Here is a 27,652-nt window from a genome sequence, read left to right as displayed (position 1 = left end):
TCAATTGATGCGACTTTTTGTAAAGTGTTATTGAAATTTGAGCTTTTCCTCCCTGAGCTGATACAAGCGCAAGGATGATCAAGGAAAAACTCAAAAACTATCCTAAAAAGCCAAAATCTGGGTATGTGCACTTCAGCCTCCATTATTCGTGTTTTGAAAGTCAGTCTGTAATAAGAAACCGATGGCCATTGTAAGAAATTGTGTCTTCTTTCTCTATCTCAATTTTCGCATTTTCCAGGTTTTTTCCGTCATGTCGGTTCACGATTTGAACTTTTACTACCAGAACTTCGTAAATATCGTTAGGGACAAATAGAGAGATTGGGCTTCCAGGTGCCATATTTTATTTGGTTCTGGTATGGGCTGTTACCTCTCACGTTTCAATATGGCTTTTGCACTTTTTCTGGTGTTCAAAGTAAAGTTGGAAGTGTTGTACAAATCCATTGAAATAAGTAAATTTGGTCCACCAACAAAAGTGCAAAGTCTACCAGTGCAAAGTCTTCAGTATGATGTCATGTCCGGCCGCGCGACTGCTCGAATAGCCTGGGTTCGACGACTTCGTATTTCCTTTTCGATGTGTTGTCTACATGATGGAGTTTCGTAGCCACGATAGAGGGAAACACAACAATTACACGGCCTTTGAAGCCGTTTTATTTTCACATAACACCGTGTAAGATCCCCCAAGGAACGGTGTCATCACTAACCATGCCAGTGGAAGCAGGAAACCCGCTTATCCATGCAAGAGATAGATTATTTCGGGCGCTGTTTTTCAAAATGGCGCTTATGTATGCGAGGTCCTTTCCTCCACTTGTTCGTGCTCTCCTCGAGATGGGTGTTCTCATTAAGGTAAACTAGTTCATAAATATAAAACATTTTTATTGCTCTTGTGATTTGCTGTGGAATTCAGATATTCAGTGTCATAAGTTATAGAAAAATCGCGATATTTTTTTTGTACTCATATTTATGCGAGTGATATTATTCTCACTTTAGAAACAACTGGTCAGTGTTGTTTTGAATGAAACTACCAACCTCTGGTTGGCCACGAAGAATATATATAGATCGAAATGTGCGATTTTACTATTCATAATAAAATAAAATCGCCTACCACTTTTTATCATTATTAAATTGAGATGGCATTAAATGCATTGTTTTAACTTCGTGACATCAGTCGCGTAGTCTGTATATAAGCCGTGTCACGTTTACGTTTTGCACACTTTACATGGGGCACGTAAACCAAACCTCCAAGAAATATATCAATGTTATTTCAAAGACTTGTTTGTTCCCTCGAGATCTCTTTCTCAGCTAAGGGGTCCTCTGCAGAGTATAAACAGCTGACAGGACAATGTGTTTTTTGATTAAAAAAGGTTTTAAAATAATAAATGAGTTAAAATTCAAATTTATTATAATGACATTTGAGATTTGACTTTTGCTAATCAATGCTCACTTAAATTTCAGGCATTGACATGCTTCATCATCTTGGCCTATATACATAATGCGTTTTCTAGAACGCCTATAGACTGTTTGGACCATGTAAAATCTACATGGCCACGGGATGGCGTCCTACGGGTCACCATAAAAAGAACTGCTCCCCTGACTCGTCTCCCTGATAATGACAATAGCACTATTATGAACAGTACTTTATCGGAAAAGCTCAATAGTAGTATAGACTGGAATATTACAGAGCTGAAGGACTCTCATGAGAAAGAAAACAAGTCTATTAACTTGACCTACAGGCTATATGGCGATGTAAAACCTCAGCACAGTCAGCTGCCGGTCAGAAACACTGAGGTTCATAGTACACTTGATTTACTGAGCCATAAAGAGGAGGGTAAGGCTGTCAAATATTTATTTTTCTGTCTCTGTAATATCCTTTATAAAAATTAGTGCTCAATTTTTCCCTCACTTGCTGTTTAGAGCCAAATTTGTTGTTAGAGAATTCAAATCCATCTGGAAATAGCGTTTAGTTAGTCATACCACCATGACCAACCAATTCCCTTGTTGTGAGCAGTCCATTGGTTAATGACATAAAAGTGAAAACCTGAGAGCTGTACAGGATCCGAAACGATCCCAGGACCCGAAACAATCCCCAAAAGTTCCCCAACTGATCCCCAAGAGTCCCCGAAATGAACCCCAAGGAATTGCAGTAATGGACAACAAAAGGAATGTGTAAGGATTGGCTTTCAGTTTTAAAAACATATTAAACATTTAGCGACATATACGACTGCGGGGGAAATAGAGTGGTTGAGTCAGAAATTGGGGTCAACTAACAATTCCTGTGATAGTAATTTGAAGAACCCGGCGTGGATAAGTCATTTTTACATAACAAGCCATAAAAGAAAGGATAGGACATGCTGCTTTTCATAGGAAGCAAAATGTGTTAAGGTTATCTTTTTGTTTGTATTCGGCGAATGAAAGACCTATCCTATCATGAGATCATGCCAGGGTGTACGCACGGCTACATGAGGAAATTCAAAACTCACGTAATATTGCTTTCAACAAATACCACATCTTCTTAATATTTTGCATCGTTAGTAGAAGGGTTGTTCGAGTGTATTACTCAGTGTGCTTTTGTCATTCCATCTTCTCGGCCAAACCGGCTGCCTCTTAATGTGTCAGTAAATATTTGCTCGTGTAAACAAGAATTTTGTGGTAAAATACATGTTTGGTTGTCAAATGAATATTAATTTTTAGGGGTGATGTTTACCGGAAATGAGATTTATAGTGTCAGAGTCATGTGTCAGAACCGCAAAATGTTTAGAGTTTAGTGATGGAAGGTCGAGAGTGTGGTTGATCTGATGTTCATGCTGTATTCCTTTCAGTAGCAATTGAAAGTTGTGTATTTGTTTTGGACTCTGTTTATGGGTTTAACGCCAGGCAATGTAATAAATAGAAGTATTGTATTGGAATTTAATATTTTTAAGTCACGTTGTTTAGAAATTGAGTTGCTGTTAACCCTTAATTATGCTTCAAGAATTGCAAGTATTTCTTCTGCTTTCCCTTTGTCCATTACCACAATTCCTTGGGGTTGATTTCGGGGACTCCTCAGTATCGTTTCGGGTCCCAGGATCATTTGGGGTACTTTTGGGGATCATTTCGGGTCCTGAGATCGTTTCGGGTCCTGGGATCATTTCGGGTCCTGTACAGAGCAATCCATTGGTTTATACTGTGGATTGACTATGCACTATTCCAAAACAAGACAAGGATATTGGATTCGCTGAAGTCCTGCAACAACGAATTTGGCTAGAAGAATTAGCATGCACTTTTGTACTGACGTTGTGTGCCCCTACAAATGCTGACAGCCTGTCTATAATGCACACTGGGGATATGTGTGCATCACCATGAATGCAGTCAATTGGCCTTTTTCCAGATGATAAAAGTCCTTTGGAGTTTGGGCACAAAAGCAGCTGTCATGCAACTTTTCTACCAGAGAATGTTTATATGGCTGAAAGCAAACTCCAAACTGTTTAGCTTTGTTTTCGTACTCATAGAACAATACACAGCCTATTCCATTCCTTGAACTAAGGCATTAAATGTATTTTTTTTAGAAGAGAAAAAAGAAGAATATTGCATGGAGTATGCATTGGAGTATGGGTTTCTAAGACTTTCCACAGAGACCCGCAAGCGCCTCAACATAACTGTCATGACAGTCAAACTAAGTAAGCTATCAGCACTTTATATAGTGTTTATGAATGTTTTAAAGATATTTTATACCCAATAACAAAACCAATAGCTGATGATGACAATCATCAAACAAAGTGACAATCAACGTGATGTTAAATGAATTTTTATTAATATTATAGATATAGATTAATATTATAGATATTAATATTATAGATCCAGAGGAAGAGCAGTGCTTTGGTGACACACTCAGCCGTTTCTTGTTGGATGAGTTCCTCGGATATGATGACGTGCTGATGTCAAGTATTAAAAGGCTTGCCGAGCATGAAGACAACAAAGGTAGAAAAGAAATACAGGCTTGATGTCATTATACCTGACATCATATCAAGGTCACAACAACAGGAAAGGTTGTGCTACAACAGACTTTTCCTGCAAAAAGTCTGCAACTACTTGAAACCTGCCTTAAAGGTTACCAAGAAATATAGCCCTTTTATTGATGGTTTTGTGCATATCATTTACCTATTGAGGAATTTTTTTTCAGTCACCAGCTAACCCATCTTAAGGCTAAGAACCAAATCACTCTTAGCGTGTCCTTCTGGGAAAAAATGGGGGATAACCTGAAAAAAATACAAATTACATCTCATGTAGTCCAGTGTTATGTTGTCTATTTATTATTAAGAATTATGATGGAGATGTTCTTCCCAGTTTTTTTCTCTGATATTATTTGTTTATGCAATATAATGTAACACTCAACTATGGAATATTGTCTAACATTCAGAATTGTTTTATTAGGTTATCTGAGGAATGTAGTGACTGGAGATCACTTCAGATTTATCAGCATGTGGATGGCACGCAGCTCTTATCTTGTTGCGCTGGTCCTCATGTTCATATTTGTGAGTACTCTATTGAGGTGTTGCATGATTCTTCAATTATTGGTTTAAATCTTCAAGAAAATATAGTATTCATCTCTTTCAGACCATATCAATATCAATGTTGTTGAGGTATTGTCATCATCAGATTTTCATATTCATTGGTGAGTATATTCAGCAAGTTTGAGAGTAAATTTGTCTGAAGTTAATGCATTGTGTGATTTTTTATGACTTTCCACTTGCATGATGTTTTTAAGGCAGGCGTTGAGAGAATTCAAAACCCTAAGTTTCTAGGTTCTATGAAAGGGTTTTTTATCATGAGAATTATTTTAATTCATCATTCCAGATCTAGTTAATTTCTCATATAAAAATCAACATTTTTTCTGGTATATAGTGAATCTCCTTCAAATGCTGGATCTCAATGTCACCATAGCATTTCCTGCAGCTCCTCTCTTCACTGTTATTTTGTCTCTAGTTGGTAAGTACTACAGTGTATAAAAAGCCATACGTTTATACTATTATAGGTATAGACTTTATTATATATATGCTATGAGTCGGCATATTTTGTACATGGCACTTGTTGTTAACATGTGTCCTGTTCATTTGAAGGTATGGAGGCGATCATGTCTGAATTTTTTAATGACACTACAACAAGCTTCTATATTATCCTCATTGTCTGGACGGCTGACCAGTATGATGCCATTTGCTGTCATACTCAACAAAGCAAGAAGTTTTGGCTTCGGTATGTTACTCTGCTTGCACTTTATCTAATAAAAGATTAAAGGATCCATTGTGTATTGAAAACTCTTTGTTCATTATTGCCTAACTAAAATTATGTAAAAATACAATATCATTATTAATTTTTTTGGCTGATTTAACATCAATTTATTTTAGTAACTAAAATAATCTGGACTTTTGACCTTTAAAAAGCCTCTTGTTAGAAAAATCTAAGGTTTGCAGTTTACAACTGAGTCTAAACAATTAATAGCATCACTTAATTTTACTTGTGCTGACACAAGTAAAATCACATTAGCTTGAGAAATGCCACCTAATAAATGCTACTAAAAATGTTACTTTGAAGGCCACTGTGAGTAACAGTCCTGTCCCTTGTTTGTCCTTCAAGGTTCTTCTACATGTACCATTTTGCATTTTATGGTTACCACTATCGCTTCAATGGACAGTACTCAGGCCTGGCTCTAGTGACTTCATGGCTATTTATTCAGGTATAGTTCGGTAGAGGCCATATATATGTAATTCAACTCATTTTATAAAATTCATTTGCTGTAAGCCCTGTTATCTTCTAAACTAAAGGTTTACCACTGATGTATGACTTGCATCCAGCACTGTCTTGCATCTAGCACTGTTGTCCTCTGCCTCTATCTTGAGTTATCATATATTAACAGTGTTTCATATTTTCACTGCTGTATGACTTGCATCCAGCACTGTCTTGCATCTAGCACTGTTGTCCTCTGCCTCTATCTTGAGTTATCATATATTAACAGTGTTTCATATTTTCACTGCTGTATGACTTGCATCCAGCACTGTCTTGCATCTAGCACTGTTGTCCTCTGCCTCTATCTTGAGTTATCATATATTAACAGTGTTTCATATTTTCGCTGCTGTATGTCTGCATCCAGCACTGTTGTAAGCTCTGTTTTTTTTATCCTGAGCCTCTACACCTTCTTAACATTGTTATTGATAACATATTATAATCACTTTCTTGTCATCAGCACTCAATGCTGTTTTTCTTCCACCACTATGAGCTACCAGCCATCCTCAGTCAGGCTCAGCAGTTGGACCCTGAGGAAGACCCCCTAGCTGACCCCATAGCCATGCTGACGGATGAGGTGCAAGTCCCCCCAGCAGAACCTCACCCAGCACCAGCTGTCAATCACCAGGCCCCAGGGCAAGCCACCATTCAGAACATGGTTGCGGACCAGGATAGGACTTTTACGCAGCCCCAAGAAAGTGCCAGTGACGCTAGAAGGGAAATAGGAGATGGGATTGCCTTTTTTAGTCTACAAGGTGAGGATATGTGTTGGCCGCCTCAAGGGTTCAGTGTGGATGGGTCAAGGAGTGATGCAGGAGATGGGATTATATTTTTTAGCCTGCAAGATGGTTGTTGTGCTATCAAGAGGGTGTGATTCAGCCTTATCCTCAACTTCTGTATACTTACTGTATATCCGTCCATTTTTAGTTTGTTTGGACCTATTTGTTTGAAGATCTTTCTTGTTTGGATCTATTTTTTGGGGGGTGGGGGGTGGGGTTCTTTCTTGTTTATATCTATTTGTTTTAAGTTATTTCTTGTTTGGATCTTTCTGTTTGGAGTTCTTCCTTGTTTGGATCTATTTGTTTGGAGTTTTTTCTTGTTTGGATCTTTTTGTCTGCCCTTAAATGATTTCACTACATGTTTTATATCAGATGAAGTTGCAGAAGCCACGCTGAGAAGTCGACACAATGGCTCTTTACCAATTACATCCACTGCGCCCCTGCAAAATTCTGTCCCTGGTATCCCCACAGAGGAACGCTTACAGACAGTACCTGGAACGTCGTCCGTAGGGGCTCAGCAAGCAGGTGTTGGGACATCCATGGCTGAAAGACAGGAGGGCGAAAAACCCAAGACAGGTACATTTACAGGTGAAATGACTATCAAGGAATAAGGAATCATATATGGAATAAGGCTTTTTAGTGGAATTCGAATGAAATTACATTTACATACATTCGTTCACAACTTAATAGCAAACCGTAACTAGACTGAAAAGAAGAAAAAAACCCCTGTGTTTTCCATTACAGGCTAAATTACGGGACTATCAACATACACATAGAAGCAAACAGTGAAAAATTGCTTAAAATAATTTCTCATGAAGGTGTTATTGTTTTTCAGAGTAAAGTTGTTGCGCTTGCGCACTACGGAGAAAAATAATCCCACGGCTGTCGTACCGTCAGCAGCAACCGTTGTCAAGCCAACGTCAATCAAAACATGCTCTTATGGAAACATTAACCCATGTGCCGTGAAGGACACGCTCTGGAGCAAAATATTATGGATGAGCTGTTAATCAGAACGATGTGTGAGCAGTGTAAACGAGGAGTCACAGGGAATTCTGGTTAGACTCATCCGGGAACTTAACTCGTTATGGACACACTGCGCATGTGCTGTTGTACAGAGGACAAACAGTGCAAGGAGCCACTTCAATAAATCAAAGAGAGATAAAGTATGGTAATCTCACTGAGGTTCACAAAGTCATGAAAAGAGTACAAGCATAAAGGGTATAGAGCTTTATAGTTATAAAACCGATAATAAAGTAGTGGAAACTATATGTTGTCATGATTGATTACCTTTTTTTGGACCTAACTTAATGCTAAGTCGTGAATGATAATATCGTCAGAAGATTTGAAACTAGAGTAGGAGTTATTTGCGGTATGTTCTTAGAAGATGTCACCCTACGGTGAAATTTTTTTTGAAAATCTTACGATGAAAAGCCACAAATTTTGGAATCTTCAAGGCACTAAAATCCTTCTATGTCTGCAGTAAATTAACTTTCTCAGACTGCGAAATGACAGTGTCCATTTTTTTTTCTTTCGTAAATTGAATACATGGCACAATAAATAAGGAGCTAAAGAGAAAGTTAACTGAGTGGATGAGGGTGGTCAATGAAAGCGCATGGAAATTGAATATGAATAGAAATTCCTTTTTTTATTACCCCTGCTCATTTATGGTTTGCAAATTGCAGAGGCCCTGCGGTTTTCTGGAATGTTACTGGTTTCATTCATCAGTGCCCATCAACTAAAATATTCGTTTGAAACTACCAGCTTGTTAGAATATTAATCTGCGTTACTAATATGACTTTAAAAGCAATTATGCCAGAAACGGAAACTGTTAAAGTAGAAAAAAAGTCAACTATACATTCAAAATGAGGTTTTCGTGAAGCCTTATTAGCATATGTTCTCTTATAGACAGATCCATAGCATGAACGCAGATCTCTTAGCTAATTATTCTTTTAATAAAATTTGCGGGTGATATCTTCTAAAACTTAAAATGCCCTGAGACCCAGGCCTCCAAGAGATTGACCGAGCAGGTTTGAAGGTCACCCAAATATTGACTTACCAAGGCGCCGAGCCCGAGGCTTTTGTCAAATTTCGGAAATCCGAGCCCGAGCTTTTCAGGTCTCAAAAACCGAGCCCAAGAAGAGGAAACCCGAGACCGTTGTAGAAAAAAAAAAAAAAAAAAAAAAAAAAAAAAGACTCGAAGACACCTAAAATTTTGACTAAGAAAAAGGGAAAGAAAACTAGACTCCAAGACTTTTTGCGAAACTTTCGAAATTTCGTTTTACCCATTGCAACCCCTATGTGTGCGAATTTGATTGCCCTTTGCTAGAATGTCCTGGGGGCGGGGTGGGGGGGGGGGGGGGGGATGGAAATGAGTTCAAGTGAACTAAAATGATAAAGTCTTGTCCATTTCAGCCCTTTTATTCTAAATTCTTTCATTTCTTCTCTCCATAGAGCTCAAACGCACTTGAATGATATGGTTAAAAAAAACATTGAAGGGCCAGGGGGGAGGGGGACGATACATGTTCTTAGTAAACAACCCCGTGCTATATCTCTGATAAGCCTCAGTACCGTGTGCGACAGGTGTTAGCACACTGCTTTCACATAAATTTGGTATTGATAAAGTTTGTTCATCTCCCCTTTAATTTTATTTTTCTTTTCAATAATATTTTAAATTGCTTGTGTATTTTCTTTTATCAGTTAATAATTGACTGGTTGTCAATTTAGCATCTGACTTCCAAATACGGGTGGTAAAATTCTTGAAAACTCATTTAATTAAAAACGCGAGCCGCACTATAAAAGAAACCATACCGCTCGCAGAACGACGTATATATATTATGGCCTTCTCTGTACGACACGACTAATGCGTTTAAAAGCTTTTGAATGGATCATGTCTTTTCCGTGCCTAATGTGTGTAAACAGTTAGTGTTTACCCTAGTTTCTTGGTGCGCAGATATAGGTTCCTGCAGGTTCTCCATTCAACTGAAGAGTCGTAAATGTATATAAAGCCTGCAGTACGGAAAAATCATCTCAAATGTCACTTGGTCGAGTCCGTCTGACTTCTCGGCTTATTCCAGTCTTTCACTTGATGCTCTCGTGAGCATTTTCCTGTTTCCCTCGTTGCGTTTAGCGGTTGTTGACACTTCTCTTCTAGAGTGCCCGTCAACGAACCCGTTCTAATCCTCTCGCGTGATTGGGCAAACGTTTAGTGGACCGGAATGGACTTGTAACTTCTACTCATAGGGACTCGATTTGCTTTGTTTTGAGAGCAACGAAGTAAATGCCATAATCGACGCGCGCCCACACCGAAGACATCGACCAAATGCACGGTATTACCTGAAAAAGTAAATCCATAATTTCCTGGTTTTACTTGGAAGCACAATCGTCACTTGGATTGTGCTAAAAACATATTCTTCTTGAGAATACACGAATTTGTCATCATCAGAGACTGCACTCTGGGACAAGTTATCCGAACTAGGGACGCAGTTCTCTGGATTACGGCAAGAAATGGCTGATAACGTCTATTTGGAAGTTTCATTTGCGATTATCGCTGTCCTTGCAATCTGCTCCAATGCGACCTTCTGCATCGTGCTACTTCGGGACAAAAGACTGCTGAACACGGCGTGCAATGTGCTGCTCTTCAGCCTGGCTTTAACAGATATGTGCACAGGTAAATGTATGAGTCAAGAGAAGATGATATTTTACGCGCGCATTATTATACAACGTATTCGCGGATCCATCAGAGTTTGACCTGTTTTTTCTCTAGTCTTAAATGCAGTTCATAGCTTGTAATCGCTGGTGGTCTAGTTTACTTTATCATCTTAAAAATTGACCTTTTGATACTAAAGCCATCAATATAAGGTGATCAGAGTAGCAAACGTTGCGCATATATTCGAAGATGATTATTTTATTAACCAGTAGTACACTCTGCCAATAAGTACAACGAAAAAGTTTACTTGTTTATGTCAATTTTATAACTTTGGTTGCAAAATGATTATGTCGCTGCAATAATACATATATCGGCTATTATAACTTTCGTTTATTCACGCCCGAGACAGCAGTTAGGAATAAATCAACGCTTTCCACACTTTTAAAATAGAAAATAATTATCCCCGTCATAATCATCTTTTACAAAAAGGGACGGAAAAACTAACCACTTTTGGTAAGGTGTTGAATAAATTGAATTCCTTCTAGTTAAATGATATATACTTGGATAAATAATTGTTTCTGGCAACGCATTTACTTAGCCGCCGCATTTGAAGAAAATTATATATTTCTAATTCCATCCCAATTCATTTTGTTCAAACTTAAAACTCTTCTGCCATTCTTCAAAATGAACATTATGTCAACTCGTTTGTTTTGTACGATATTCCCCCTTCTTTTTGAACGAGATGTTTGCATTATTCTTTAATTATATTTCATTTTTCGGTTTCTATGGTATAACTCTCCTATCGTTGTTTTGCGTAACTTTTCTAAGACGAATCCGAGTGTGATTGTTTTGCCCACGTACAGGTGTAATGTTCGTCCTATATAATAAATGTGCTTCTGTCGATTAAAGTTACAAGCAACACGATGACATCATTTAATCGCCTAGCTTTACATCGATAATAAAACTAGTAAAAAAAAATGTGGTGTGATAGCAATCGCAACGAGCTAAAGCCCTTTTATCGGCGACGCCATTATGAACTACAATTTCAGGTTCGAAAGATAATACTAAAAATCACATGATAAATTCAAGTGAGTGGGAGAAACGCCTAATGTCCTAAATTTTGTTTCTTCGGATAGTTCTCGTTGATAAAGGTAGACATTTCGCTTGACAATGTTTCGTTTTTTCTCTGCAAACAAAACTAAATCCTTATTTGCGACACGTTTCAGCCGAACGTGTGCAATAGCGAAACTATTGCTTTCGTCTGACAAAAACGGTAGAGTAAAGGGGCTTCTCAAATCAAGGAGGTCTCTAGAGCCAACGAACATAACTCTAGAACTCGGCACAGTTGGCAATAAAATATTTTCGTCGGTGTGTTTGTTTAGTGATCTTGCAGAGTTTGGCCTGACAAGTTTGTTCACTTTCACGTCACGTACAGGACATTTTGAAAACTGTTTGCCTTTCCACTAAAATCATCGGCATATTTAGCCGTTCAGCGGAAGCAGCCTTTCATTTAAAAGGCAATGGAAATATTTTAAATCACTAGCTGTGCAGTTCTATTTTATTAAACACGCAGTTATTATTAAGAAGATAAGTTACTACGACCTAAGTGCATATATGTTCCCTCTTTGCATGCGACGATCGCCTCAAAAAGCCTGATTACGCAAGTACCAGTTAGAGTAGCTATCAGAGGCACAGCATGCTTGACAGCGGTCATTCTGTGACATTCCCCGAATGTCTTTTGCATCTCAAATAGGTCAGGTGATATTGGATCACGTTCCTAATGGCAGTCTTGTTGCTATTTTTAATACACTCGTACACGTGAGTTAAAGATAAACATAATACAAAAGCACGAACTGTCGCATAGGAAATTTGGCGTATTCGATTTCATGTTATCCCAAGGCTGACAAATTGATTATCGATCCCATGAGTGGAATCGTGATCCCGGATGCCTCCATTAAAAATCAAGCCATCCCATAGATGATCCCAAGAAAGAAAAGAAAGATATTGATCTAACAAACTTAGCCTGTGTAGCGGCTCAAGGGAAGGGCAGGTGGACTGGACAGTACCCCTCGGCCTCGCGCTCGCTTTTTCTTCTCTCGTCCCCTTTCCCCCTTTCCCTTTAGCCGCTACGCAGGCTACAACAATTTTTGAAATCTGCACCTGAAAGGGGGGTCCGGGGCATGCTCTACTTTCGCCGCATCTCATTATTCGGTAACCCACCCACCCCATCTCCATCCCGTAGATCCACTACTGACTTCTCTTACTTCCCGTGATCCTCCTAGGACGCAGGCTCGTAGCGTTGGGGTGGGTGCAGCAGGCCGCTCTTATCTATGTCCCCTTCAGGACTTAAAGTCTTATTTATCGTCTATTAAATTATAGCTACGTCTTGTTACAGGCCTTAGTTTGTTCTTCACGCCAGCCTACGTGGTCGCCCCTCAGTACTTCACGGTTCCACTTGGCGTGATCGGGGACTTTTTCTGCCGCATCATCTTCTCCCAGTGCCTTGTCTTCACACTCGGCATCATTTCCGTATATACACTCACCTTTATGGCTGTTGAGCGCTGGTACGCCGTGACAAGACCTCACCAGTACGTAGCAAATTAGCCAACGCTTCTATTAGAAGTGTGTGTGTGCTGAATGCGCACTATTTAACACGCAAAGTCTCATAATCCCCAGAAAGCGCAATCGAACAAAAAGTCCAGTTCCGAATGACAGTATGCCCGCCGGAGGGACTAAGGACGCATAAACACAGTGAGAACCTCTGTTGAGGACAAATTCTATGCGGATCCAGCGAGAATCACTTTGAGCTTAGAACAATAAACAAATAAAAAACTTGTGAATTCTTCTTGATCTATTGCTGTTTTTTTGTGAATCGTTCTCCCGAATCCGCTGTCTGCACTGTATTTATGTGTCGTTAGTCCGTCTGTTCGGCTGACTGTGGAATTTAAAACCTATTAAAATCTGACTCTCGAAAATCGAAAATTTAAGCTTCTCCAATATTTTTTTGTTGTCATTTTTTTTCTCTTTCACACTTCAAACATGATCACAACAAAAGCAGTTTATAGGTTTTCTAGATTTGTCTACTAACGGCGGCCCAACCCCAGCAGCCCTACCAGCGCCATGTTAATTCACTTGACTCTACTCATTTGCACTAGTTGTCAGTACAAATGGCAAATGGTAAATGGGTTATGGGTACTAATTATTCGTAAAATTCAAGGTGTTAAATAGAATCCAGCAATGTCAGAGTCGAGCATTGGTAACCTTTAATGGATAATTGTTTTGATTTATCCATATTCGTTAAGACGCATGGTTACTTCCGGTCGTAGAACTTCCATTTGCCATTTTCACTGACAACCTTTATTGAAATAGGTGTATGCATTTTGCATAATAAACTACGGCGATTGAAGTTGAGACGGGAATGTGCTGCGCACTCCTGAAAGTCATCATAGATCATACTAAGCTAAGCTAGCTGAATCAAACTTGACATTTTTCACAATGACGTGTAAAGTGCTAAACACTTACAAAGTGTTTAGCACTTTGGTAAGCATTGGACGGTACTGGATTTTGAGCGCTATCAAATTTGCATGCTCTTTGTGCATTCTGTAATACCACACACTTTATACAGGTACAAAGCGATGTTCGCAAAAAACCGAAAGTACCTCTACGTGGCGATGGTATGGCTGTGGTCATGTCTCCTCAACGCACCGCATGCCCTAGAGATGGAGCTGACTACCCACAATGCATCAGAGCCCACTTGTGAGTGGGTGACGGCAATAACCAATAAGAATACCCGTCTGGTGGTCGCCGTGGGGGAGTTCCTGTTAAAGTTCCTCCTCCCCGTGTTGGTCACGTGCGCTACCTTTATCAGCCTCCAGATGACTGTCCACAAACCCGGATGTCAGTTCCTGAGGCGCAACGGCAAGGCTGGCATGCGTCTACTGCGCATGTGCACATTCACGGCCTTTGCGCTTGCGGCTTGCTGGGCTCCTAACCAACTATACTACATTCTGTTTAAATTCGGTCACTCCCAGCTAAACGTCCCCGCGCATCACGTGACCGTGATACTCTGCATGTTTAACAGCTGTATAAATCCGTGGATCTATTGCGCGACTAACAGAACTTACAGAAAGAAGTTCACGGCTCTTGCTCGCGCCATTTGCTTCCGCGGACCGCAGGTGAACTGTGACGTCACAACATCCGGGTCCCCGATGGAAGGCTCGACGGGGACTGGTGTCCAAAATAAGCCGGAAACAATTTCAACCACAGATAGACCGCTAAGCAGTAAAATGCAACAGAACATTCAGTATGGCTCTGTCATTACAGTCTTGGAACCCGAAAAGCGTCACGTGCCAGCTGGTGCTGAAAGTTTGGAGCTTGAGATTCCTGGTGTCACTTCCGCCGGAAATAACACGACCGCGAGCTTTGTGAACGATGCTGATGGGACTGAGTTACAGAGTATTGAAAGTCCGAGTCCGACGATCGAAGAAACGCGTACTTGAAGACTTCACGTGGAAAACAATTCAGCGTCTATAGATTAGGGCGAAATCATAGTTGTGTTGAAGTGTGAGTGCTGAAAAACTGCAAAATAGATAACAGAATTACAATAAAAAAGAAGACAAATGAAAATTGCGATTCACCTATAAATTTTTTAGGTCCTTAAATGGGGGCGAGAGGGGCTCTGAATTTATTGTTCGGTTTTCTCGAATCTCTCAATCTTCAGTGTATCTATCGAATAATCTTATTTTAAGAATGAGAGCTTCTAGTTCCCTAATTGACGTTGCGTTTCCTAATTTCTATTGAGAGACTTTAAATAATGTTACTAATCGAAATGCTGGCTTTACTGATGTAACAAGACAAGATATGTATCGCATGTTGACGTGAATGACATTATGTGACACCACTTGTGACGTAATATTTTGCGATGCGTTAACCGTATTAAAACGTTACCATATTATGACGTATTACGAGAAGTTTTTAATAGAAAGGGAATGCTCGGAGGACGATACGAACATGTTCTCGAAAAATACCGCTGATCAGCATGAAATCAAAATACAAATCAGCCGACTGGGAAGCCTGGGGAGTGTACACGAAGAGTTGCATCCACTATATGAAACTCGCGCATGCGCTAAAAAGACCGCTCTCCTGATCTGCATGAAATCAAAATACAAATAAGCCGACTGGGAAGCCTGTGGTGTGGCACGAAAAATCAGCTTTTCGCATATGCGATACCAAGATTAGACTTAGTTGCTGCGCTCCCTTCGAGCAATGACGTGGGCCTTATTGAGACGTGGCATATGTCGTGGCCATTTGCGACGTGACATTGCGTTAAGAAATTACGTGAAAAGTATAATACCAGTCCAAAGACATAAAGCTTGCACCGTTATCCGTGCAGTTTCTCTGCAGATGTCCTTTCAGATCATTTTTTCGATGGCATTTTGCGTCGGCTCAAATGTTCGAAAATACATAGAGCAACATAATATTCTAAGAGAGAAAAGAGTATTAAACTTTGTCGCGGTTGCTCATGCTTCTTTCCTTTACTTTAAAACTATCCAGCTCTTCGCGACAAACGATATCCAGTGCTTCAAAGATCTGTCTTAGTCTGTCCTTCATGCTGGCCGGGAACGAAACAAGCAGCAAAAAAGGCTTTCAGCTACCGCCGCTTATAACTTGGTGATAAACCCAGGAATACGGAGCACTTATGGGGGGCGTAAGGTTTGCGATGATGCGGATTTCCTTCAATCTGGCGCGGCTTTTCTTTTTTCTCTAGACTGCGCGGTTTTTGGCGTTCTTCTGTGCGGTTTTGCGGTTTTACGCCCCCCTCCTTAAATCTTGAAATCAGAATTACTGCCGCAAACAACCAAGATCTAGTCTACGATCTGGAAAACCTTGACTACGTGGTGAATGAGGCGCATCCAGAGAGTGCGCTTCACTGTGTGATGAATGAGGTAATACACATCCGCCCGCCAGCTCACACGATGAACAGACTTGCACCATCAATGGCATATCCTATCTATTCACTGCACCATGATCTGGAAAGATGGTCAGATCCTATCTACTCACTGAAAAATGATCTGGAAAGATGGCCAGATCCTATCTATTCACTGAACCATGATCCGGAAAGATGGTCGGATCCTATCTGTTGACTTAACAATTATCTTGAAAGATTGTCAGTTTCTATCTATTCACTTAACAAGGATCCGGAAAGAAGACCAGATTCTATCTATTCACTGAACAATGATCCGGACGCATGGACAGATCCTATCTATTCACTAAACAATGATATGGAAAGATGGCCAGATCCTATTTATTCACTGAACAATGATCCGGGAAGATGGCTAGATCCTATCTATTCACTGAACAATGATCCGGAAAGATGGACAGATCCTATCTATTCACTGAACAATGATCTGGAAAGATGGCCAGATCCTATCTATTCACTGAACAATGATCTGGAAAGATGGTCAGATCCTAACTATTCACTGAACAATGATCCGGAAAGAATGGTCGGATCCTATCTATTCGCCGAAATGATCCGGACGCATGACCAGAACCGGACAAATTCGACGGTTGCATGGTCCAGCAAAAGAGTTCAGGCCCATTCCAGGGCATTCCTTTCGGTGCCAGACCGCGAAGCTGTATATCGAGATGTGTTTAGTTTGTTCTATTCCAGATCCTCTCCAAGTAAAAGTTTGTCTGGTCTCCGTACACTCGGGTTCGTTTTGTTCTCGTCTTGTTGTGACACTAGGGACCTCAAAGCAAGGACGACGACGACGGCTAGGGCAAAGCGATCGAAAAAGATGTTTTTCGCGCGTTGTGATTAATAATAATTTAATTGCAATGGAATAAGCAAAACATTATAGTCAGAGGCAGAGGACATTTTTTCTACAGCAGCGAACGTAGTTAGTAGAGTTTACAGTGCAAACGTCCGCAATTGACCGTGAAACTTGGAGTTTTCACCCCGTGGTTTTACGGGAAACGGCTGAAATGTATCAGACAGAACGCATTTCCACGTGCTGCTATTGAATTCTGAATCGAATTCCATTGTTTTCTGGCCGTCGGCGTCCGCGTTGCCGTTGTCGTTGCTAAAGGTCCCTACTTATACTACATAACGGAATTCGCCTGAGGATTGAGATTGGTGGCTTACAATGTGACATATGCTTTTTAATATTCTACCATTTTTATCGCCATTTTGAACGAAATGATAAGGCGTGTCATAGGTTGCGTGTTAGTGCGGTACCATAATTGACATTGTCACCGTGTTTTGATGCATCGTCTGAGGCTGGTTGACATATGATCGCAATTGATCGCATATGATCGCAATCGATCGCACACATTCCCTGCTTCACACACACGATCGACGGCGATTGTATAAAAATCAGTCGCGGGAACGTATATTATCGCAATCGATCGCATATGGTCGCAATCGATCGCACATATCCCCTGCAATCACACACACGATCGACGGCGATTATAAAACTCAGCCAGAAGTCATGTGCAATCATAAATCACGTGGAAACAACTTTGTGATCGGTTTCGATCGTACGATGCATATGCGATCGAGAGCGAAACCAGCCTTAAATTTGCTCGCTTATCTTAATTGCTGGAAAAACACCAATACCAGTGAAAATGCAATAAATAACCACAAAAAAGTATTATATCTCATAATAAAAACATGGTTTTGAACTTGAGGGTGTTGTCCTTAGATCTAAAAATCCTGAGAGCCTAAAAAGTAGTTTTTTCATAAATTTGCGTCGTTATATCGATCTGCGCTTGTTAGTTACGCATTTACTTTTCGCTAATACTTTTTGACAGTAATCGATAGTTTTCTTGGTGTGCTGAAGATCGATTAACAAAGGTACCCGCATGTAGCGTTGAAGTGACCTCTCTTGTATCAGACAAATTATCCCGCGATCTTGGTGAGTGCAATCATTTAAATTTATCATTTCCCTACTGCTAATTGGCGGCATGTCTGAAGTAGCCGAGTACTTGCTACTTTTAGCACGATGAAAGTTTACAAAAGGATTTTCTTGATTGGATTTTAAAAAGAACAGTAGAATCCCTTGGCACCAGCACTAGCTCGATAAGATTTCCGTTTCTATTTTCTATGTATCTTACCCTAGGTGAACCTCCCTAAACTCGAACCATTTGACTCATCACTAGATCAAGATTGACTGTGCCTTTTATAAAATTTAGTGAGTTTGTGAAGCGAAGTCTCGACTTTTCGCTACGACCCTACAGTTCCATTCGTCCCTAGCTACGCTTCTGTCATCAACGCCGACGAAAATAACGATTATGGTATATTCTTGTTATCAATTTTGAACATAAGGGCAAGCTAGGGCAGGCCAATTAATGCCAGAGGATACCTGCTACTTACTAGCTCTTACTTTCTCGACAGTAGCTGAGTAAGGAATAGAACATGTAGGAGATAACTGTGATTATATCGTCCACTCCAAGGGGAAAAGGACTATAAGCCGCTTAGTGCTATGGAAACCAGTAATGAGTCGAGCAGGCTTTTTCTCATAAAGAAAAAAAAATACTAATAACGTAAAAAAAGAATAAAAAAATTTTGAATCATTTTACTGGGAAACTTGGAAGATGCAAACATTCTTTTATGATGTGTAGAATAGATCGTATATTTTCAAAATCAGATATACAAATAAGCGATCAACCCGGAAAAATCAGAAACCTGCGTGGGCAAGTTTTAATAATACCACACATGGACATGCCAAATGTCAATTTCACTTTGTTTGTTCTTCTGCCAAAATTTTCATTTCGCTCTGCGTTTGAGGTGCTAAGTTAGGCGTAAGAGCAGAGCTGGAAGCAGTACGAGCAGAAAGACAAAGGATCTGTCCTCTATATTATTCTAGGGACTGCGCAAGACAAAGGTAATAACAGTTACCATTTCGTGATTATCCTATCTATTTCAGACTAGTTTATTCCTGTATGTGTCTGTGCATTATGTCGGGTCCCCTTGAACTGCCAAATTGTATTATATTGGTAAAATACGTTTAAAAAACAGCAATTCCTATAAAAAATACTAGGAAAAACGCATCTTTTTTTTTAGATAGTAGGATAAAATTAACTTGAAACTCCGTCAAATAAAAGTATTATATAATTACCAATAGGTCGCCGCTTTTATTATTCATAGCAGATAACAGATAGCAGATGGGACTATTGCAATTTTTCACCTAAAAAGCAACGTCATTAAGCAAGGTGTTACAGAAATTGCATAGCATTGCTGTAACTAAATACCACCATTGAATCTGCCAGGGCATTTTTTTTTTGTAAGCTTTTTGAAATTTCGGGAATTTCTGCTGGCGGATGCATAAATAGATTAAGATAAATAAACAAGGAGGATAGTTTTGGCGACCTATACACAGAGTGAAAGTGATACGGTTGATCATTCATGAGGAAGGAGTGAGATTTAGTTGTCATCAAAAGAAAAAAATATCCGAGAATAAATTGTGAAATTTCCAATAAAACAGCTTTGGCCAGTAAAGACAAAAACTTCAAAAAGAGGCAAATTTGGCTCCCATCCCTGACATCTCCTCCATCCCATCCCCTACTTATGTTTGGTGGAAAATTAAACTTTTACTGCTCCTTATTATTACCTCCCATCAAACGCAGCAACTATCTATCTGCATTGTCATCGCGACAAAGACTTATCTAAGAAGATAATAGTGAAAATAGATACTGGAAGGTAACGCAGAAAGTAGGAACTCGTCAATCTTTGTAAAACCTATTATGCGGTATGGTACTGTTATTATTTTCATTAATATATATATATATATATATACATACATCTGTTTTATTCTACTTACCGAAACGCGGTCAATGAATGCTATCCATTTATTTATACAGCCGCATCTATATATATCTGCCATGCTGTCACTAGCTGGCATGAAGTGTCAGGCGAATAGCCGCTTTAGGCTTGCCTTTAAGATCCAACTATTTACATATATGTTAGGCCTTTTGTACTTCTTACAAGTGCTTGCTATGACTCGGCGGCAGTGTCATGTTTAACTAAATTTAATTAAAACTGTTACTGCTCCAATTATTTTATACTAAAGCGGGTCAAGCACCTATCAAGGTCTAAATATATAACAAAATAAGGAGTATTTAGGAAAGTTATCAATGATTCCATGGGGGTCCAGGCCCATACCCAGGTTTTTTTGGGGGCGGGGGGGGGGGGGGGGGGGTGCGAAATGCGAAAAGGTGGACCTAATTTTTCCGGGGGGGGGGGAGTTCTTTGATAAAAAAAAAACTAACCAACTCCGAAAGAACAAAAAGGGATTTTTTTTTTATGTCTTTGCAGTATCTTCACGGGACGTTTATTGTCGGATTTGGCTACACACCAGAGTGATCTAGCTTATGATTTTTAGTTTTGTCAGCAAATAGCACGTCTAGTGAAAACCAAAAGTGGACCCTCGGCCGTTGTGGGGGGCTCCCCTCTCCCCTGGGTACGGGCCTGGGATCGGTTGCCTCGATTACCAGACAGTTCTGTGAGCCCACATCATAGCCCGACGTTGACTGGAAATGACTTCATTTGACAGTATGTGGAACAACAGCACAAGTCCCGTGCCCACCACCCCTCCGTACTATCGTCAGGCGAGCGAGCAACACATGGCCCTCAGGACCACTCTTGGGGTGGTGGCGGTGCTGGCGATGACAGGGAATGGACTGCTGGTCACAGTCTTTCTCAAGAACAGAGAACTGTTGAGGACGCCGTACAACATGTTGATATTGAGCTTAGCAGTCACTGACATGACCACAGGTAACCCATCACTGATGTGACCACAGGTAACCCATCACCGACATGTCAATTGGTAACATATCACTAGCGTGGCTACAGGTAACCTTATCACTGATGTGACCACAGGTAACCCATCACTGACACCATATTAGACACCATGAAAATGTAACTGTCAGAATTTGCAGATGCAGTACAGTTAGCCATTAAATGTTGTTATTGACATAGGTATTGGCCTAGTGCTGACGCCAGCATACATCGTAGGCACCTACAACTTTCCTATCCCGACTGGCATAGCTGGGGAGCTGTTCTGTAGGATCGTGGCGTCGTACTTTCTTGTGTTCACTCTCGGGATCGTGTCGGTCTACACGATCATGTGTCTTGCCTTAGAAAGGTAATACTAACACTTTTCTACAGTTCATCACTAGCGTTTTAGAAATGCCTGGGCCGCGCGGAGAGAGTATTGTTTTCATTGCACACTTTTTTGACTAATACATTAATTTGGTTAAGGCAAGCACCTTAGTAGTGCGGGACATCTCCCCACCCTCATGTTCCGTGACCCTTGTAACGTACGTGTTCTTCGAAGAACACGCCCTGAAAAAATCATACAATTTAAAACTTTTTGAAATTGCCTCATATATATTTTCTTGCAATTGATTTCACTAAATGGGCGGTCCTTTTTATCGTTTTAAAATACAAGCGGGGCCTAGGTTCAAGAGCAAAGCACAAGGGACTGTGTAATGCTTTGATGGAAAGATTTGACTTAAATGTCCCTCCTCTAGACGACCCACAATTTCTCGCGCAGTTGGTTCGGCCTGGGGGTCGTTTCTCAAAACTCCCGGTAATATCTGGGCCCGTTAGGGTACCGGGAGAGTTTTCGGGATACTTTTCCGGGCGAGGAAGAGCGTTTCTCAAAGCTAGCGGTAGCGTCCCGGTACGGGTTCCCGATAAGCAAATTATAATTTTCAGAGTTAATGAATAGATTGGCTGAATAATTATTGAATATCAATAAAAATCGTAGATTTGTCGATGTCTGTAGGCAACTGGTACCCCAAACACTGCTGTGGCATCGGCAATTTTCGAAAAAAAGACAAAGAACAAGTAGATAAAGTTTCATTTTGTAGCAAACTTCCAATACCTTCGCAAAGTTGTTTACATTTTTTAGGCGCACGGTGACAGCTAAATGTCAAATCATTTGAAAGAAAAGAAACCTGATTGGCTGGTAGGGAATCCCATAAATTGGGATTGATGTTAGCCGTGATTGATGACCCACTTCTTTCCAGGCAGTGATATGGTTTCCTCACGTGATGAAAATTCACTACAACTTCACACAACTTGAAAATGGCGAGATTTAATCGAAAAAAAAAACACCAAATTGGATAGTCCAACTTGGCCAATTCTAGATGAATAGTTGATCTATAAATTCAGTTGAAAATATTAAGGAAAAACATCGTTTTGGGTTTCAATTTTCGCATTAAAAGTAATTCCCGGTAAGTTAACGGAAGCTCTTGAGCTCCCGTAAGTTACCGGGCGAGGTACCGGGATTTTTTCCGGGCCCGACAATAACGGGCGTTTTAAGAAACACCCGTAAAGTTTATCGGGGGCTTACCGGGTGACTTTCCGGGTTTATCGGGACTTTTGAGAAACGACCCACAGGTCCCCGTATAGCCTATAATTATGAGAAATCGCTTAAATGTGAGTGCTTGCATTATACTGGCAAGTCCTTGTCGGAAGCGTTTAAGGAGGTCTGTTTGGAACTATCAAGACAATAAAAATCGACTATTGGCTTTTACTCCCGTGCAGGTGGTTTGCAGTGTCTAGGCCATCACGATACAAAGCAAGTTTCAGGAGGGAGAGGGTATTGTGGGTTCTGCTGGCCATATGGATTTTCTCGTGCTTGCTAAACACGCCTCAGACGTTTGAAATGAAGCTCGGTCCAGATGGACAGTGCGTTTGGATAGTTCTCACCGAGGGAACTTTACGGCAGGTATTAAGTCGAACTCTGTTTTTTTTCTATTCCCTTTTTATCGTTTTTATTTTAAGTCTCCATGTGGCGCATCTCCCTTCGCTGATTTGATAGTAAAGAAGGCCCCTCTACAAACTTCAATCATGAAGGAAAGGGGGGGGGGGGGGGGGGGGACTCCGATAAAAACGGACGGGGGTGATAGTCGGCAAAATCGATTTCAACCTTAAGGGATAGCACTTTTGGCGTGGTAAGATATAGTAAATTGGGTGTGGTAGAAGGAATTTGTTAACCCTTAGAGATAGCAGAATCGGAAAAATCCTCCAACCACCCATAAGGAATAATAGCAGTTGGTAGAATTTCATTCCCCAAGATATAGTAGAATCAAAAAAATCCTTCTACAACGAACCCCTAAGGGATAGCGGTTGGTCGAAAATCTCGAAAATCTCGGGTGGCGTAGCGTTATAACTGATCGCGCGAGGAAAATTCACAACTCTTAGTTTTTACAAATAGTGCCTATAGTCCTTAGAAAATTAAATCCGAGCTCCTAAACAATAACCCGTAGTAGCTAATGTTCAAAACAAATCATATTTTAAGAGATCGAACTAAAAGACACTGTTTTCGCCATATTTATACGGTACAAAAGCGCCATTTTGAAGTAATTTTACGATAAACACAATTCTTCTATTCAACTTTTTTTCTTCTTTCAGTATATAATTTTTCCGTATATAATTAACTATCTGAGCAAATAAAAAATGGGGGTAGCTGACTTCGTTTTTCTGTCAAAGCGATTTTAAGTAAAAAACGGGGGCCTTTTGCTTTGTTTTTTATACCCTTTCCCCACGTATCCGTTTTCGTTTGAAAAAGCAACCTTTTTGTACCGTTTCCAAAAAGATCCACGTCCGCACAAACGCAGGAACGGTACGAAAGCAAGCTGTACGGCGCATGCGTACTCGCGCGCCAACTGGACTAGACCTTGAGTTATCACACGCCATCGTTCCTTTTTCGGTCATCGTTTTTGCGTTTCCGTGTGGATGATCCCCGGATCCGTAACAAAATTTTTGCGTTTTTAAACGAAAACGGAAACGTATCCGTTTTTGTTTGAAAAAGATTCGCGTCCATACGAAGCGCTTTCATTTTGATACGACCCGTCCCCACCAAAACGCAGAAACGATTCGAAAACGAGAAAATGCTCTACAGCGCATGCGTAGACCAACTATTTTGCTTGTTTAAATCGCGCGGGCAAATTGAATCACGCCATCGTTTTCGAAACGTTATGTTTTCGTCCGTCCCCACGGCACCGATAGGTTATCGTTTTCAAATTGTTCCACTCTTGAGATCGTTTTCAAATCGTTCCGTTTTCGGTCACCGTTTTTGCGTTTAAGTGTGGACGATACCAGTATACGTAACAAAAAGTTTCGTTTTCAAACGAAAACGGATACGTGGGGGACAGGGTCTTATACAACACCTGAAAATTCGAACAAACAGCGCGCACCACCACGCGCAGAAGGGATGCGCAGTGCAATTCAAGGGAATTACCTTAAATTTCTAATTATAGCCGTAGCACGCCCTGAATTATTGGGGGGAGGGCATCATACAGAAACAATAAGAAAAACATTGGGGGTCACACCTACGCCCAAACTGGTCATTTCCTTATATAATTTTTTTAGAATATTGGGAGAGCACGTGCCCCCAGTAGCCACCCCTGCTACGGCTATGCTAATTCACTCTTCCGTTTCTTTTCTCTTTGATTTACGCCATTGATTTTTTTGGCATTTCTCTCGCTCTAGGTTGTGGCTATAATCGAGTTCAACGGCAAGTTCTTCATCCCTCTATGCGTGACAACAGTCTCATTCATAAGCCTGCTTCTAAAAGTACGTCATTCTCCCGCTCTTTTTCACACCAATCACGGCAGCGCAGGCATGCGTTTACTACGCATGTGCATAGTCACTGCCGCTGCCCTGGCCATCTGCTGGTTTCCCAATCAGTTTTACTACCTTTTGTTCAAGTTCGACTTGACGTACATGGATACTCCATTACACCATTTCACTGTGGCGATGTGCATGGGAAATTCTTGTGTTAATCCCTTTATATACTGTGCTACAAACCGGGGCTACCGAGAGCGATTCCTCGCCTTGATTTGTCCGTGTTATAATGGTGTGGTGACACCTATCGACGGTCTAAGTAACGCCAAGCCTCCGAGTATGGTCAGCGGCATGGACGTCCTCAGGACACACGAGGACAAGAGATACAGCAGTACCACACTTACTAATGACGGGGTACTAGAGAATAATGCTGTTTGAAAATACAGGGTATTTCACATTAAACTAAAATAAACGTCTGAACTCTGATCAATTCTGAATGGGTTGCCTGTGATATGAATTTTAAAAGAATTGTAGAATATCACCATGGCCAATACATAGCGCTTGTGATTAAAAACACATAGCATCATTCGATCAGTTAAATATGACGCCATGATGCATCTGGAGAATAACTCAAGTAAAGGTATACATTAAGACAAAAGCTTTGCATATGTTGAGGTAGTGTGTCTGGAATATGCACCATACAACGGATCCCATTAATAGGACAGCCTCTTTATAATTAGGACATATATGATAATAATAGGATAATAAAAGGATAGTTTTGCTTTCAGCTCCAAGGCCTGATCCTTGATAATGACATATTGAAAAATTTTATTCGATTTCTAGAAGCATTTGTAAGTGACTTTCAACCTTAGGTCCCGAGGTTATTTAAAAAAGCCCTGTGCAAAACAACCCCCTGGATTGAAGTGCTCCTGACTCGACCTGATATTTTTAAGTTTTCTTTCATCAAGTGTAACTTGCCTTCAAAAATCAATGTTCACTTAGGAATCTCATAGTGTGTATGTCTCAACTTAGTGTCTTGAGCTCAGAAGAAAACACAAAAAGGACCGGCCATTATAAACAATCTCTTTCAATCTCTTTTAATTTTGAAAAAGGCAATATTGACTGGTGAAGTTCGAAGTGTGTGTACATATAGACAGCATTAAAACGTGCTTCTATTGGCCCAACTCGGGATTGTGAAGCTACAAACGAACAGCTGTTTCCATGAGGCTGGTTCGACTAAATTCTAGAAGTAAATTCTAAACCAATTCGATACTCGTAACTCTAAGCCTCATATTCTATAAATAACAAATTTCAAGTTTTAGAATGAGAGTATTTCTACTGATGGTCTTTTGTTTGCTGGCTATTGTGTACGGAAATGAAAGCAATGAGCCCAAAGGTGAGAAAGCGAATATTTATTTTAAAAAATCACCGTATTATATATTAGATTTAGCATTATGTTATTGTGCTCGTACTAATGTCCGAGAGACATTTAGTAAAAATAATTTTTTTAGTAGACAAAATAAAATGAAAGAGCTGTCTTTTCTTAACTTTACTTTTAAAATACAAGCCATATAATTTTTCTACACTCATCTTTATTTATAGCTGCATTCTGGTTTCTTATTATTATTTCAGTTACACATTTTTCATCAGAAAAATTGAGTATAGCCCTACCCACTCTAAATTGCAAACTATCCCCTTGAACGAGGTTGTTGTTGAACTCAAATTGGTTATAAAACAGGAAAGGTTTGAATGTTTTTTTTTTCCCGTGACTCAGCTCATAGCATTGACCTAGTGGAGACTGGGGACGGGGAAATAGAAACAAAAGATGACGACGACTTTCTCAATGAGATTGAGGTTAACGAACGTAAGTAAAGGCGATAGTTTCTCTTTTTGTTGGGTTTCCCGGATAACACCACGTCATGAAGTTGTTAATTGTCCGTTTGTATGCGCCCTTTTACGCGCCAATCGTGATAAGCTTCTTTAATCATCTTTTTTTTTTTAAACTTATCTTTAATGTGCCATTATTTATCTTCATTACAAGTGTTATTGAGCTCGCCATTTTAATTCAATATTTGTTTTGGTTCAATAACAAACATTCCCTGATATATGAAACTAGTAAAGCTACAAAAAGATCAGTGCAGGTAGCACAGAATATAACTGAAAAGCATATACGCATACGCAACCGAGTCGTAGCGTTGAATAACATTTCGTATTTGAAATACTAAATTTTATTGATTAGATTATTTCATGTGCAGGATTATAAGTAAAGTGAACAAAATATTGGAAAGCTTTTTTTTTTAGAATATTATAACTCCCCCGATTGCTCTGAAATGAGCTTGTGTTCCTGGAAAAAATGAAAAGGTGTCGGTAAAATCAACAATGACAACAACATCTAGAAGGCTAGGTGATCTTTGCTGCAGTTTCACATTGCTGCCATTTGTCGCGTATGGATCCGAAAATGCAACTCACCCATATATATAAATAAGCAACCCAATATAACTCTGTCCCCATTTACTTGTTGTGTATTAAACCGACGTTCGTATTCCAGGTGAAGGAATGGACCTTTTCGAAGGCGACATCATGATGGCTCCTGAAGAACTTGAACAACTCAAGAAAGACTTCGAGAAGAACCACCCCGAGGCTTACAACTAGTGTTGCCATAGTTGCGCAATACGTCACATTTTATGAGTTATGAATACAATCGCAGAATGCTTCGAAATTTTGTTGTTGTTGTTTTAAGTTACAAGTGTATATGCTTAAATAGCTCGAGTATAAGGCGATTTTATTTTTCAAAGGTTGGGTAAAAATAAAACTACACCTGACACAAATATTAGACGCGACGTCTGCGTGAATCACATTCATTTGGCTGTAGTACTGTGCCGAATTCATCAAAGT

General features: G+C 40.0%; 3 protein-coding genes and 1 long non-coding RNA gene across 8 annotated transcripts; 3 read left to right on the top strand and 1 right to left on the bottom strand.

Moving 5' to 3' along the window:
- Nucleotides 1-553: 553 nt before the first annotated feature.
- Nucleotides 554-7,799, top strand: LOC5498116 (membralin). 3 transcript variants are annotated; one of them, XM_048723651.1, is made up of 13 exons: nucleotides 554-843; nucleotides 1,453-1,825; nucleotides 3,543-3,653; nucleotides 3,832-3,954; nucleotides 4,408-4,508; nucleotides 4,591-4,648; nucleotides 4,879-4,962; nucleotides 5,094-5,226; nucleotides 5,608-5,707; nucleotides 6,215-6,509; nucleotides 6,906-6,946; nucleotides 6,983-7,121; nucleotides 7,369-7,799. In XM_048723651.1, the coding sequence occupies exons 1-13, from the start codon at nucleotides 703-705 to the stop codon at nucleotides 7,371-7,373; spliced, it is 1,704 nt and encodes a 567-aa protein (XP_048579608.1). In that variant the 5' UTR covers nucleotides 554-702; the 3' UTR covers nucleotides 7,374-7,799. The 3 variants fall into 3 exon arrangements, with proteins under 3 accessions (XP_048579608.1, XP_048579607.1, XP_048579603.1); XM_048723650.1 differs by having other exon boundaries at nucleotides 6,906-7,109; XM_048723646.1 differs by having other exon boundaries at nucleotides 6,906-7,121.
- A 1,366-nt stretch (nucleotides 7,800-9,165) lies between these two features.
- On the bottom strand, nucleotides 9,166-13,961 carry LOC125560967. The gene is made up of 2 exons (XR_007306979.1): nucleotides 13,839-13,961; nucleotides 9,166-9,866 (listed from the first exon to the last, which is right to left on the bottom strand). It is a non-coding gene; the product is annotated as an uncharacterized LOC125560967 (long non-coding RNA).
- On the top strand, nucleotides 9,860-14,805 carry LOC5519064 (allatostatin-A receptor). Its single transcript, XM_032363799.2, has 3 exons — nucleotides 9,860-10,200; nucleotides 12,575-12,767; nucleotides 13,805-14,805. Exons 1-3 carry the CDS (start codon nucleotides 10,038-10,040, stop codon nucleotides 14,676-14,678), a joined length of 1,230 nt encoding a protein of 409 aa, XP_032219690.2. The 5' UTR covers nucleotides 9,860-10,037; the 3' UTR covers nucleotides 14,679-14,805.
- Nucleotides 14,806-15,276: 471 nt separating this feature from the next.
- On the top strand, nucleotides 15,277-27,476 carry LOC5519127 (phe13-bombesin receptor). Of its 3 annotated transcripts, none has more exons than XM_048723616.1 (7): nucleotides 15,277-18,095; nucleotides 20,733-20,953; nucleotides 21,158-21,323; nucleotides 22,733-22,916; nucleotides 24,683-26,153; nucleotides 26,532-26,621; nucleotides 27,306-27,476. In XM_048723616.1, the coding sequence occupies exons 2-5, from the start codon at nucleotides 20,734-20,736 to the stop codon at nucleotides 25,193-25,195; spliced, it is 1,083 nt and encodes a 360-aa protein (XP_048579573.1). In that variant the 5' UTR covers nucleotides 15,277-18,095; nucleotide 20,733; the 3' UTR covers nucleotides 25,196-26,153; nucleotides 26,532-26,621; nucleotides 27,306-27,476. The 3 variants fall into 3 exon arrangements, with proteins under 3 accessions (XP_048579573.1, XP_032219691.1, XP_001638973.2); XM_032363800.2 differs by lacking the exon at nucleotides 15,277-18,095 and adding an exon at nucleotides 18,849-19,064; XM_001638923.3 differs by lacking the exon at nucleotides 15,277-18,095 and having other exon boundaries at nucleotides 20,569-20,953.
- Nucleotides 27,477-27,652: the final 176 nt, after the last annotated feature.

The sequence above is a fragment of the Nematostella vectensis genome, chromosome 1, assembly GCF_932526225.1.
Source record: "Nematostella vectensis chromosome 1, jaNemVect1.1, whole genome shotgun sequence".
Taxonomy (NCBI): domain Eukaryota; kingdom Metazoa; phylum Cnidaria; class Anthozoa; order Actiniaria; family Edwardsiidae; genus Nematostella; species Nematostella vectensis.
Note: the sequence above shows the minus strand (reverse complement) of the source record. Positions and strands in the feature narration are given on the sequence as shown.